Here is a 13,166-nt window from a genome sequence, read left to right on the forward strand (position 1 = left end):
TTTTGTATTGTTGTTTTTGTATTCATTGAAAAAACATCACATATATCAAATTCTTCACAAACAATCTCCCAACATTCATTAAAGATTCCTGATATTATTTTTCTTTGTTCTTCATATTCTTCACCCAACTTGCTTCCATTTTCGTTATCGTCTTTGTCGTCAAAAGAAAGCATAAGATTTTCAATCATTATTTCTTCTTTTTCTTTTTCTTCTTCTTCTGCATTTTGATGGAGAGACTGCATCCCTTCAAAATGCTTCAAATAAAATGATGTTATCCAATGAAGCTGGGCCATCAAAAAAGGTTTTAAAAATTTCAAGAAAACCTTTGGACAGAGAATATAAGCCAGTTTCTTGGAATATTGTTTCTTTGTCTTCTTCGTTCCTTGAAAAGTCTTCTTTTCTTTTGCCCATTCAGAATTGGTTGTGGTTGTTTTATTCTTGAAGACTCTTTGCAGAAGAGCATTGGAAGAAGAAACAGGGAGAGAGAATGGGAAAGAGAACGTTGGTATTTGGGTATTGAATAGACAATCGATGCACCAATAATAGAAAAAATAACATAATTATCTTTCAATTCACATTCATCTCAAAAAATCCATAATCGTTCACTGAGTTTTGATTTCTCTTCTTCAACTCTCTGAAATCTCAATCAATTTGGAGAAATGAGGAAAGAAGCTGGACGAACACAAGACTGCTCAAAAGAGCTGAACTGAGACTTTCAAACGTGATGAGTGAACAAGTTTATATTGATTCTTCTGCTTGATGCTGATGGACAGACAAGTCATTTGAGGAAGGCTATTGAAGAAGAAATGACAAAAATGTGAAATGAAGAAAATGCTATTTTTTGTGTTACTATTTTCTTCACTTTGTCAAAATTATGTATTATTAAAAACGAAATTCCGATAAAATAAATTTCAAATGAATGTTTGTTTTCGATTTTGCGAAATGATAAAAAAAAGGAAAATAAAATTTTTGTGTTTGCAAGATTCAAAACGTCATATTTAATCAAGTATTCACAAAATAATCAGAAGCAATAAATGGAAATCTAAAACCAAATTGAAACTGAACTTCAACAAGTATTTCAGGAAAGCTTTCGATGATGTCTTCGAATCCTTCTTCCTCAGTCTTTTCAAGCGCTTTCCTTTTCATCTCTTTCCTTTTCGTTTCCTCCTTTTCATCTTTCTCCTTTTTTTCCAATCGCCATGAAAGATTCAATAAGAATAATAAACAATGCAAGACAGTTTCGTTATTTAGTGTTGCTTGCTGAAGTTCTTCCAAAGCAATATCAACTGTTCCACTTTTCAACAAATCATCGGCCTTCACAGCTCCATTTTCTACTATTTTTCTCAAGAAATAAGTGTACACGCAGTTAGCATCTCCGTTATTCTCTTTTGTTGCTCGAAGCACCTGAACAATGCTCCCAACAAGCCCCACAAATTCTTTATCCCCAATTTTGTACGGGTCTAAGAAATATTCCAGTGGTTCGAACCATCCCATTAAGGCAAGTATGTCTTTAGCTTCTTTTTCCTCTTTTTCCTCTTTTTCCTCTTGTTTTCTCTTCCAATCCACGCATTTAATCAGCTCATTCAATTCTCTTGTTGCTTCTCTCGCAAAATGCAATTCATACGTAATCACATATTCTAAACTTCTTTCACAACAGAATCTGCTGACCAAAAATTGCCAAGCTAATAGATATGCAAGATGAGTGAGATTTCGGTGTTTCTGATGATACTTGATAATCTCTGTAATTTCATTCAAATATAGTTCTCTATCTATTTTCTATTTTTCAATTTGCATAATTTCCAATAAACCAAACAAAACAACTCAAGAAATCAAGTTATAAATAAATCAAACCTTCCATATACCAACGAAACTCAAAGCCAGCAAAGCTATTTCTACTTCTTTTTGGACTTCTTCGCTGTTCTCTTTATTCGATGCAGCTTTCACAAGACAAGGCACACATATTAAAATCAATTCTGAAGATGATCTGTTGTCGAGCAAAAGATAGTATTCGCAAAGATCGACCAGAAGCTTTTCGTTCTTTTCATCTTTTTTGTTTTCTTCTTCAGCAATCATCTTCTCGAATCTTTTTCTCAATGAAGCTTTGCTAAATCCGAAAATATTTATTTTTTTTCAGAGCTTCGCAACAGCCCAAATTTATTAACAGGGAAAGTGCATTTTCAAGTGATATTTTCTTTTCTTCAATCATTTTATCCATTTTGTTGAAATTTTCAACAGTGAAGACAGAATTGACTTCTTCATTGTCCATTTTATCCATTAGTCTGTTCAGTTCCTCAATTTTCTGTTTCTGTTCAATTTTGGAGCAATTTTCCAGTTCTTCGAACAATTCTTCAAAAAATTAAAAATCAAGAAAGAAAGAAAGGAAAAACAGTAATCATAAATTCAAAAACAACATTTCTTGCAAACCATTGAACTTTTCGGTGATATTCATCGTCTACGCTTTTATAAGTGAACCACCCAAAAAAAAAATTCAACATTTTCGTCGCACACAGAACATAAAGCAAAATCATTTGAAAAAATAAATTGAATGAAAAGGGAGTACATCCATCAAAACATCAACTCTCATACCATCTTTTTTTGCATTTGCATTTGTGAGAAACAATTGTGAAGAAGAACAAAGATTTTCTTTCAGATCTGTTGTTATGGCTGTCATGATCGTTGTCATTTCTTTTTTCGAAAACAAAATTTTCATCCACAAAATGAGAGAACATCGGATATAAATCATCTCTGAATTGTGTGAATTTTTTCCGAAATTGGCAGGAGGAAATGGAAAGATATTAACAAATATGAATTTTTTATCAAATGTTTCAAATGAAAGATTCTTGAGGTAATCACAATAAACAAAAATACATTGAATTCAAATATTTGGATGAAAGACACAAGCAAGTTCATATTCATGTGGAAAGAATACATGAATATATTTTTTTTTAAAAAAAAAAAAAAAAAGAAGAAGAAGAAGAAGAAGAGAACTGTTTGGTATTCATTATGTGAAAATGAAATTATTAACCACTTTTAATTCCAAAGTGTTTCAAACATTTCCACAATTACAAATATGATAAACAGAAACAATTATTTTGGTAATTTGTTTCTTTCATTATAAGTTGAGCTTCATATATCTGAACACTTTGACTCATCAAATTTGACACTTCCAAACAATAATTGTGCTTCGTTTCATATCTCTTTCTCAAAAATTCATCGTGTTGAAAATTATTATTCATTCGAAAAAACAAGGAAACAAAAATTCTCCATTTTATTTAAATAAATATATATTTGTTTCAAATTTGAGTAATTTTTTTCCTAAATTGAATTATTGCTGAAGTATCTGTCAGTCTCTGAAAAGCCTTTGCAAGCTACTGAAAAAATGAATCAGGATAATATAAGAAGGTTAGTGGGAAAAAATCATAATTTTTATCTTATAAGCAGTTATAAAGCCAGAAAAAAATAAAAATTGTTTTCAAAGAAGTTATGAAAATAGCATATTTCATTATTTCGAAGCCTCAAGACAATCAATTTCAAGTAAGAAATAATGATAAAAAAATTAAAGACTTCTTTTTCAAATAAACTTTTTTATCAACCCCTCTTTCAAATTTCATAATTTTCTGCAAATGAATATTCATTCGCGAAGTAACAAAGAGAGATTGAAAACCTGAAAAGATAAACATGAACTTTTGAAAAAGATTCTTGGATACAACACAAAAATATTTTCCAAATCACCCAAATATTTTCGTTGAAATTCATTTGTTTATTCGTCGTTTATGCTTTCCTTTTGCAACCGCTTCAAATATGTCTAAATCTCCACCATCATCACTTGAAGTTAATGAATTATCGTTTTTTTCGGACGATAACTTTGTTTCATTTCTTTTTCGCTTCATTTTAATGTTTTTGACACTTGTTTTGTTTTCGCTATTCGAGTTCTTAGCTGTCTTCCTCTTCTTTTTAGCTGGTTCAGGCGTTCCTTCAAGCATAATCACCTCATCTGCAGTTAGAACACCTCTTCCTCGAACTGGAGTAGAAGCTTTGAAAAACGGATTCTTTTCATCAGCATTATTTCGACGTGCTTGTTCAGGCGTGTGGAATTCATTCGACTCCTTGCTTGCAGCCAATGGGGAGGATGACATTTTTGACAGATGCGAACGAGAAGAAGCTGATGAAGAAGATTTTCGAGCTGATGGAAGATCTTTGTCTGCCATCAGTATTGCCACAACTGATGATTTGTATTTTTTTCTCTCTGACTCTGCCGAAGATGCACTCAACTCTGCATTCTCCTCTGCACCCTTCTGTATCCTCTCAATCTCATACTTCACTTCTGCCGCCAAAGTCCTGTCAGCCCCAATCATTTCAAACAGGTCACCGCCACACTGCTCCACGATTTGCCCCACGCACACCATCACGTCCCGCACCCACACGCTTCGCCGTTTCTGCAGCTCGTTCTTGGCACTCACCAGCACAGGAATAACATTTTGTGCAATGTGCTTTTTGAGCAGCTGCCCTATCGCATCTTTTTCGCTCTTTTTCATCTTTTCCCGCCCTTCTTCAATCCACGTGTTGACTTCTGCGCCTTGCAACAGAACTCCGTCTGTCTGTGTTTGTGAAAACTGGCTGTGAGGCTGCGATGCCGAACCTGAAGCGACTCTGTCTTTTTCCTCTTTCACGCTTATTACACTGGAAGCTGCACTCTTCATTGCCTTTTGTTGTTGTTGTTGTTGTTGTTGCTGCTTTTCGTTTTCTACTTCTCCGCCGGTAAGCACGCTCGACTGCGAAGTGTTCAGGTTTGACAGGCGGATCTCAGCTGAACTCAGAATCACCAGACAATCCAAGAAGCAAGAAACAGAAGCAACAATTGGAGGAACTGGCCGATCGGGGTAGATTCCAGATGAGGCATTGCGCGCAACTCGATACGCAAATGATGCAGATGAATCAGAAGAAGAAGAAGATGACTGATGCAGTGGCGTCATTCCAGTTTCTGCAGACACATACGATGGTAATATTGTTCCTCTTCGGACAAGTTGGATTTCTCCCTCTCTTCCTAATTCAACGCTTTGCATAGCGTCTGCGCTGAGCACTCTTCTGTGAAGCGGTGTGGGGGACATAAGCGACTGCACCCCTCGCGGAGTGGCCCTCACAACGTTCTGCATCTGCTGCCTGAATGGCGACGAATAAGCGCTTGTTCCGTCCTGGCGGTAAGCAAGCGGCGTTTGAGGAAATCCTGTTCGTCTAAGCGGAGTAATCATCAACGAGGATGAACGTGGAGATGGAAATGGCGATTGCGATGGTAATGACGACTGTGACGCAGGAAGCGAAGTTACTGAAGAGTCAGGCTGCTTCTTGGCAAATGAATTGACACGCTCCTTTTGCAGGAGGATCTCCACATCCTCCTGCGGAGCAATCGGATTGAGCAGCGATGTGAGCGTAGCTGGAGGTGGTTTTGATGCAAAGGCAAAGCGTTTTTGTGTTGAAAGATAGCCAAACGCTGTCTCGTCATTCGATTCAGCAGGGCGATAGATCGAGAAGAACTGAGTCGCATAAGTCCCGGCTGAAAGCGGAGGAAGAGAAACAGACACAGAAGACGCAGAAAAGTCATTCACTGCAGCGAAATCTGTCTCACAAATAGGATCAATCACGTTCTGTGCGATGTGTCCAATCAGGTTGAACTTCTCTTTGTCGCTCATCTGGTTCAGAAGACTGGCATACACAACATACCGTCGCTCTGCATTCAGCGGGCCAGCCATGCGCAGAGGCAGCGGGCGGGAGAAGTCGATTTCTGAGGACGAAAAGGGAACTGTTTGCTTTGAGGAAGCAGAGGACGATGCATCAGCTTCGTCGTCAGGATCGATTATGTCAATCCCCATCAGCCCCTTCGGAGGCTTTCTCACCTGATTGAACGCGTACAAGCACTGGATGAAGCAGTACGAAGCCAGCGATGGATTCTTTCTGTACAGCACGTCCACCACAATCTGGTTGGCAAACTCTCTTATTGTCGGCGACGGGTCAGCCAGTGCAGCAATGATGTGCAGCAGCGGTGGTCCCCTCATTCGGATGATGTCTTCCTTCATCAGCGCCGACAGGATAGCCAGCGAAGACAGCCTGATCGAAGCGTCTGTCATGTCCTGTGCAAGCGCAGCCAGCGAAATGATTGCGCTGTCGCCAACGCCGCTCATCCGCGCCATCAGCTGCCCGACAACGATAACTGCGTTGTTACGCAGCGACGTCAGAGGCGAATGCAGCTCCCTCACAAACACGCCAATTGACGACAGGGCGAGCGAGCGACGGGTGCAGCACATCTTGCCCAGCGCAAGACACGCCTGTGCTCTGATATTCTCTGGTGTGTAGATGTGCGTCTGTGAGGGGATAAGAGAAGGAGTTGTGTTTTGAATGGAAGATGGATCAAGTGAGGACAATGAAGAAGAAGAAGAAGAAGAGGAAGAAGAAATCGAAGGAGTTGTTGTGGATTGAATAGAAGAAGCTGTGAAAAACGACGGAGCAAGAAATGCCTGGACGGACGTGATCAGCCGGGGAGGGATTGTTGAAGAGCAGAAGGAAAGATCGCCTGCCAAATAAAGCAGCCTCGCCACAACACTCGGTGTGAATGGAGGATCAAACATCGATTTCGCCTTGATCTCCAATTTCTCCTTCTTTTTCTGTGCTTCTCTTTCGTTGTCGCTGTGGCGGAGAGATGAGCGGCTGCGCGGTGCGAAGATGTGAGACAGTCGGGTTCCTCTGTCAATCACAGCAAACAGCAGCTCATCGCAGTGGCTGAGCAGCTCCTTCTGCATTTGTGCTACACGCGCCTCGCTGTCTTTGGCTCTGCTGCCGGATGATGCTTTTGATTTGGATGGGATTCTTCTGGTTTCTTTGCTTGCTCTTCTTTCTCCTTCATCATCTTCGTCATCATCACGATATTCCTCCTCCACGTCCATTTCGTTGTCTTCATCCTCGTTTTCTCTTTCTTCTTCTTCTTCTCTCAGAATCTTCCTCAGGAGCGAAAGGAATGCTGTGATAAGATCCGGCGAAGGCAGCCTCGAAGCCAGCTGTTTCTGTAGGAAAGACGCAAGCTTCTCCTTCTGCTGCCAGGAAAAGCGCGACGAAAGCGAAGACATTGTTTTGATTACGGAAAGGAGCAGAGAAAGGCGGTGTATAGACGAGTGTGGAAGGGCAAGGACAATCGGAGGAGCAGAAAAGGCAGTTGTTTCGGGTGCTGTTTTGGATTCAGCTGCACCTGGCTCGTTTGTTATTGATGGATGATTTGAAATGTTTGCTTGATTAATAGCAGAAGAGTGAGGTGTTGTTGGAGGTGTAAGCAGAAAAGGCGAAGTGCGAGAAAGCGAATCCGTCGAAGGCGCGGCGAGCTGGCTGATGGACGAAAAGGGAGTCGCTGGAACGAGCATGACACGCGCCGATAAGGCAGTTGAGCTGAGTGTGGAAGGAAGGATCGTCAGGGAAGGTGTTGCAGGGACAAGAGAGATTGACGATGGGGAAGAAGATGTTGATGCTGATGATGGCATGACAGCATCCATTGCAACTGGAGAATAACGAGGAGCTGGCGATGCGAATGGATCGCTTCCTGTTTGTGCCATGGGCGTTGAAGGAACAGCATCCAAAGCAACTTTCTGTGTCTGCTCATCCAGCCTGCGCTGTGAAAGAAGCACCGCTTGTTGCTCTCTGATGATCCGCGACCGCTTTGCCAGTCCTTCCTGAATTGCCTCCCATCCTTCGAAAACGCTGCTGGCATCGATCGCCCTGGCCAGCTGCTTGTCGTGTGCAGCGACGTCGATCAGCACCCACACGCCTCTGTCTGTGCAGAACGAGTGGGCTGTGATGTTTTCGAGGTGCTCATTTTTGAGGCTTTTCACCGACGCTGCAAGCATCCTGCAAAGTTGTTTGGCGAACATCCGGGGAAGAGGCAGGCGCTGCGCATAAGCTGCCACGTGGGTGTACACATGGCGCAAGAGATGAGAATCAGCAGAGCGCAGAAACGTCAGCACACACCGCACATTCTGCGGAAGGCGGTCGACTTCGAAGGAGAAGGAAAGAGGCTCAATGAAGACGCGCACAACAAGGTCAGATGTGATCGTTTTCACTGTCACATCCACATCTTCGGCAAGTGGAAGGACAGTTTCAGCCCACAAAGTCATCAGGCAATCCACTTCATTCTTCAGCTCCAAAAGATTCTTCCGTCTTTCAGCCTCATTTTTGGGTGCAAAGTTAGATTCTTTTCCTGTTTCTGGCTTGTCTTCTTCCATCTGAATTGATGAAGCTGCAGAACTCTCTTTGCACTTGCCTTCTCTTTCCACACACTCCACCGACGCCTCCAGAATCTGTGTGAGTGTTGATGATGCTTGTCTTCTAACAGCTGGAGAAGGGTCAGCACAGCGCAGCGAAAGCGCCAGAATGTCCTCTTTCGACAGCAAACTTGTCAGAAGCGTCGTCTCACTCAGCCACGCCGACGAGCTTTGAGAAGAAGAAAACCCGCTTTCATCAGCCGAAGTGAACTCATTCTCATTCTGTGGCTGCTGCTGCTGATTCTCCATCAGCTTGTCTTCACATTCGCGTTCTGTCTGCAGTCTCTCTGCTTCTCTTTGCCCGACCCAGCCACGCAGCCCTGCGCAGGACGTCTTGTGCAGCGACTTCAGAAGAAGCAGCGCGGATCGCCTTACAGTCTCGTTGGAGTCGAGAAGACGGCTGTGGATGACGTTTCTGAGAGGAATTGGGTTGCTGAATGAAGGAAATGAGGAAGAGATAGAGGCAGAAATTGAAGCTGAAAGAGAGGAGGAGGAAGAGAAAGAAGCTGATGCCAATGATGACGATGGTGCTGTTGATGGTAATGCAGCAGAGGAAGCCAACGAAGATACAGCAAGTGATTTCCATTCTGTTTCAAAAGCAGGTGTTTCTTCAGACGACAGAAAATGCTGAGAGAATCTTTCGCAGAAGAGTGCAGAAAAGAGATCAGCCGGAATCCACTCAAACCCGACGCGGTTGAAGCGAACAGTCTCAAGCAGACTGGACAGTGTCAGAAGAGAACGCGAGCGCACAACACCAGACTTGTCACGCAGATGAGCAACAAGCTCGTCTACAATCTGGAAAAATATCTGCTTTAAAGCAGATGAGGGAGGTGAAAAGGAAGAAGAAGAGGAAGATGAGGTATTTGAAATGGATTGTTGTTCGTTGTCTGAACTTGACATGTGTTGTATGTTCTGCTGCGCCAAAATAGGCAAGATTCTATCTGCCAACTCAGCAGAAAGCGAACGATGGGTTGGTCTGTCGTTGTTCATCAACTTGCACAAAAAGGAAGCAAATTGCATGACACGACGGAAAGGCTCGTTTTTCCTGTCAGAAACTGAAGTGGACGAAATTTGATTCAACTGAGAAGAAGAAGAAGAAGTTGCAGAAGAAGAAGACGATGACATGAGAAATAGTTCATCGTCGCTGTTTGCTTCATTATCCTCTAAGCTCATTTTTCTCTTTCTTTTGCTGCCTTTCTCCCTTTTCGAGCTTCCTCTCTTTTCTTCGTCTGAGTGCTCTCCATCGTTCATTGCAACTGCATCGATTTCTTCTTCCAAAATTTGTTTTCTGTGTGATGTCAAAATACGGCTCACGGCATTGCAGCAGAGCTGCCTGTACTTCTGTGTGTCGTGGCATCCGATGCAAAGATGCTCTGTTAAGACAAGTCCATAATGATCAATGAGCGAGTGGAGTGAATTGCTTTTTTGTTCTCGTAGATCAGTCCCTTCTCCAATTCCTTTCTTTTCAAAAAATTCATCCTCATCATTCTCATTTGATTGGTTTATCACCCCATCGTACAACGGAAAATCTGTTTCCAAATTCTCGCTTAGAAGTGAGCATACAAAGTTTAATACATTTTCGTGAATTGACTTTTGAGCGGATGTTACGTTTGAAGATAGAATTGTTTCTGAAAAGCAAATAAGTTTAAATCAAAAAAAAGATCTATTCCAAACTGTATGTTCCTAGAAGGTAAGGTATTAATGCACGAAATACTATTGGTACAGAGAGCACAGGTGGAACACCAGAAATTTGCAATATAATCAATTTTAGGGTTGACAGAGCGTGGCCAACCAATGGAGCAATACACAAACAATTCGCTAAAATTTGATACAATTTTATTGCAGAATTAATGTATGCATAAAAAAATTTAAAGAATTACAAACTTATTGAATTTACCGTAAATTGAAGAAGTTCAGGTCGTTTTTTTAAATATTGTTGGGATATCAATCTAGAAGCAACGTTCAAACTATCAATTGCTTCATTAAATGGTCCAACAGCTTGTTCACTCAACACTAAGTATTATGATTCAAAAAATGAAACCACATTATTCATTTCTAAAAAGTCAAAAAATAAACCTGACAAATTTTTCATTGCTTTCATCATTGTTTCCTGATTGTCTGTTTGCATGGGTAAATCTCTTTCTTGCGTCAAATCGATTGGTTCTGGAAATGTACCGATATTTTGGCTCATAAACCTGAAACTCCTTTTTGAAAAATAAAAATCAAAATTTCAGATAATAATTATGGCAAAAAATAAATAAATCATGGATAGATCATCATTTTAAATTAAATATTGTTATTCACTGTTATCAGGCGAGTGACAAGGCTCTATATAAATGTGATGCATTTATTATTTGAATTTAAATTTTATATGAAAAAAACACTCAATAATATTTTTTATTTACAACCAGGAATGTTCTTGAGAAGACAAAGCTAACACCACTGGAAAAGGAAGAGTTAGAAGAACGGAAAAAGCAGTTAGAAGACGGATGGAATAATGACACTCATGTGGATCCTTTGCCAAAAATTGAATCGATTTTTTCACCAACTAAAGAAGAACTTATCAAAAAGAAAAAGAAAAAGAAAAAGAGCCTTTTAAAATATCCACTTGAAATACCAGAAGAATTCTCTCAAATTCGATCTCATAAAAGATCGCTACATGAAGGGAGTATTTCAGAAGAGCCATCTTATCAAGAAGGAATTGCATCAGAGAAGAAATATAAAGAAGGAAAAATAGGAAGGACGCCAAGAGTTCTTTCCTCGCGGAAAACCGAAAAAGATGATGCTAAAACACATAAGATAGCAAGACATTCTCCCACTAGAGTTGAGCGTCAAGCTTGGGACGATGAACATTTTAAAAAGCCAATATCCGATAGAAGCCAATTACGCGATGAGCATACATTGAAAAAGAAGAAGAAGAAGAAAGTTGTATCAAATACAACAGGAAGCAGTCAAACAGCACGCACAGCTTCAGGAAAAGCTGATTCCAAGAGGGATATTCATGTATCTCCTAGACCTTCTTCAGACCGAATCAGAATGCGACATTCACCTTCTCCTCGGAGAAATGACGCTTTAAACGAAAAGAAAATGAAGAAAACCAAACAGATTCGAGTTTCGCCTGAAAAGAAAATGAAGGAAAGATCGCCAGAGCGAATCAACAGTTCAAGAGAAACTTCAATGAAAAAACCGAAAAGCAAGGTGAGTCCTGAAAAGAGGAAGAGAGCTAAATCACCTGAGGGCAAAGCAGAGAGAGAAACAGAAAGAAAAGAGCGATTGCAGCACAAACACAAAAGGAAGAGCGATTTGAGTGATTCAGAAAGCGATGGAGAAGAAAAGAAACAGAAGAAAGAGAAGAGAAAAAAGAAAGAAAAAAGCGAAAAAGAAAGTGAAATGCAAAATTCTGAGCAACCACACAAGAAATCGCAGAAAAAGCCGCCTGAAGAACCGCCTTCCATCGAGCAGCTTGTGATCACTGTTGAAGATTCCATTCAGCTTTCGCCTGAATTCATCAAGCTTCTGATGTCACTGCATAAGTCAGGGCAGTTGAAATCACCTGTTCACATTGAGAAAGCAAACACTTTGCCAAAGCAAGATGCTAAGAAAGGAACGAAAGGAACACAAAAAGGAGATGATGGAATGCTTCACTCAGAGCAAAATCATAACAAAATACTGCCTTCTTCATATTTATCTTCTTCTTCTTCTTCTTCTTCTTTCCCTTCATCATCATCATCTTCTTCTTCTTCTTCACATCAACCAGATTCCAAGCCAACTCTTTCGCAGCCCAACAGCATCACCTCCCATTCAATCCCTCGTATCACACCACAAGAGCCTCTCACAACACTCACGCCAATCATCATACACAGTGGAAGCAGCAGAGGAAGAAGTGAAAGAAATGAGAGAGAAAGATTAGAAAACAAAGAAAGAGGAGAAAGAGGAGAAAGAAGAGAAAGAGAAAATGATAATGTTCAGCCCTGGTCTGCTTTGACACAGCGCTCAGCTGCTGTTGTTGGGAGCGATGATCGTTCGAATTCTTCTCGTTTTGCACCTTCTTCTTCTTCTTCTTCTACCTCTTCTTCTTATCCTTTTTCCTCTTATCCTTCATCTCTTTCTTCTCCTCTTTCTTCCCATCTTTCTTCATTGACATCTTCACACCAGCGCCTCACCACACCTGCTGCTCATCTTCCGCTGCAGTCTGCTCAACAAAGATTTCACCAAGACACATTTCAAGCACGTTCTCAGTTTACTTCTTCTTCTTCTTCTTTTCCTTCATCATCATCTTCTTCCTCCTTTTTGCCATCATCATCATCTTCTTCTTCTTCTTCTACTGCTGCTGCTGCTTATGATCGGCAAATCGAACCTTCTTATCTTCCTTCTTCTCGTTCATCAGAGTTGCCAATTTCGTATCCTGCTTCATTGCCAGCTCAATCTTATTCAGAAGATGTTTCAATGGAGCAATTGAATAACAGGCAAAGATATGGTCATCATCAACAACAGCAAATGCAACAGCAAATGCAAAGAAGGCAGCCATCCCTTCAAAACTATTCGTATCCTGCTGATCCTTACACTTCATCCTCTTCATCCTCCTCCTCCTCCTCTTCTTCTTCTTCTTCTTCTTCTTTTCCTTCTTCTTCCCTTTCAGACGGACCAAACTCATTTATCCAGCCAACTTATGTTCCAATCAGCACATCACGCACAACTTCCACAGCTTTCCCTTCTTCTTCTTCCTCCTCCTCATCTTCTTCTTTTGCTCCTCAAACTCTTCACAACTATTCTTCTGCTCCTTCTTCTTCTTTTCCCTCTTCTTCTTTTCCCTATTCTTCTTCTTCTTCTTCATCTTCATCTTCTTTTGCTCCTTCCTTTGCCGTCTTT

The 13,166-nt window shown here is 40.7% G+C and overlaps 3 protein-coding genes across 3 annotated transcripts in view; 1 reads left to right on the top strand and 2 right to left on the bottom strand.

Annotated features, from left to right (window-relative positions):
* Window positions 1-902: 902 nt before the first annotated feature.
* On the bottom strand, window positions 903-2,270 carry MONOS_10613 (uncharacterized protein). Its single transcript, XM_067863076.1, has 2 exons — window positions 1,852-2,270; window positions 903-1,776 (listed from the first exon to the last, which is right to left on the bottom strand). The coding sequence occupies exons 1-2, from the start codon at window positions 2,071-2,073 to the stop codon at window positions 1,003-1,005; spliced, it is 996 nt and encodes a 331-aa protein (XP_067721248.1). The 5' UTR covers window positions 2,074-2,270; the 3' UTR covers window positions 903-1,002.
* Window positions 2,271-3,483: 1,213 nt separating this feature from the next.
* MONOS_10612 (putative condensin-2 complex subunit D3) lies at window positions 3,484-10,488 on the bottom strand (the record flags this gene model as incomplete). Its single annotated transcript, XM_067863075.1, has 4 exons — window positions 3,484-9,925; window positions 9,972-10,115; window positions 10,182-10,310; window positions 10,374-10,488. The coding sequence occupies 4 exons, from the start codon at window positions 10,486-10,488 to the stop codon at window positions 3,753-3,755; spliced, it is 6,561 nt and encodes a 2,186-aa protein (XP_067721249.1). The 3' UTR covers window positions 3,484-3,752.
* Window positions 10,489-10,668: 180 nt separating this feature from the next.
* Window positions 10,669-13,166, top strand: part of MONOS_10611 (uncharacterized protein) — a gene marked incomplete at both ends in the record, with an annotated part of 10,871 nt that continues 8,373 nt past the window's right edge. The window contains 2 exons of the mRNA XM_067863074.1: window positions 10,669-10,712; window positions 10,949-13,166. The exon at window positions 10,949-13,166 is cut by the window's right edge and continues 5,571 nt beyond it. Of these exons, the coding sequence (XP_067721250.1) occupies window positions 10,669-10,712; window positions 10,949-13,166 (2,262 nt within the window). The remainder of the gene's footprint in view (window positions 10,713-10,948) is intronic.

This window comes from Monocercomonoides exilis (assembly GCF_001643675.1).
Source record: "Monocercomonoides exilis strain PA203 chromosome Unknown scaffold48-729018, whole genome shotgun sequence".
Lineage (NCBI taxonomy): Eukaryota > Preaxostyla > Oxymonadida > Polymastigidae > Monocercomonoides > Monocercomonoides exilis.

What these genes read in the sequence shown, in the direction of transcription:
- MONOS_10613 (XM_067863076.1), bottom strand. Translation starts at nt 2,073, where the DNA reads ATGATTGCTGAAGAAGAAAACAAAAAAGATGAAAAGAACGAAAAGCTT. An exon ending in GTTTCGTTGGTATATGGAAG is followed by an intron (nt 1,777 to 1,851) that starts GTTTGATTTATT and finishes ATTGAAAAATAG; the next exon opens with AAAATAGATAGAGAACTATA.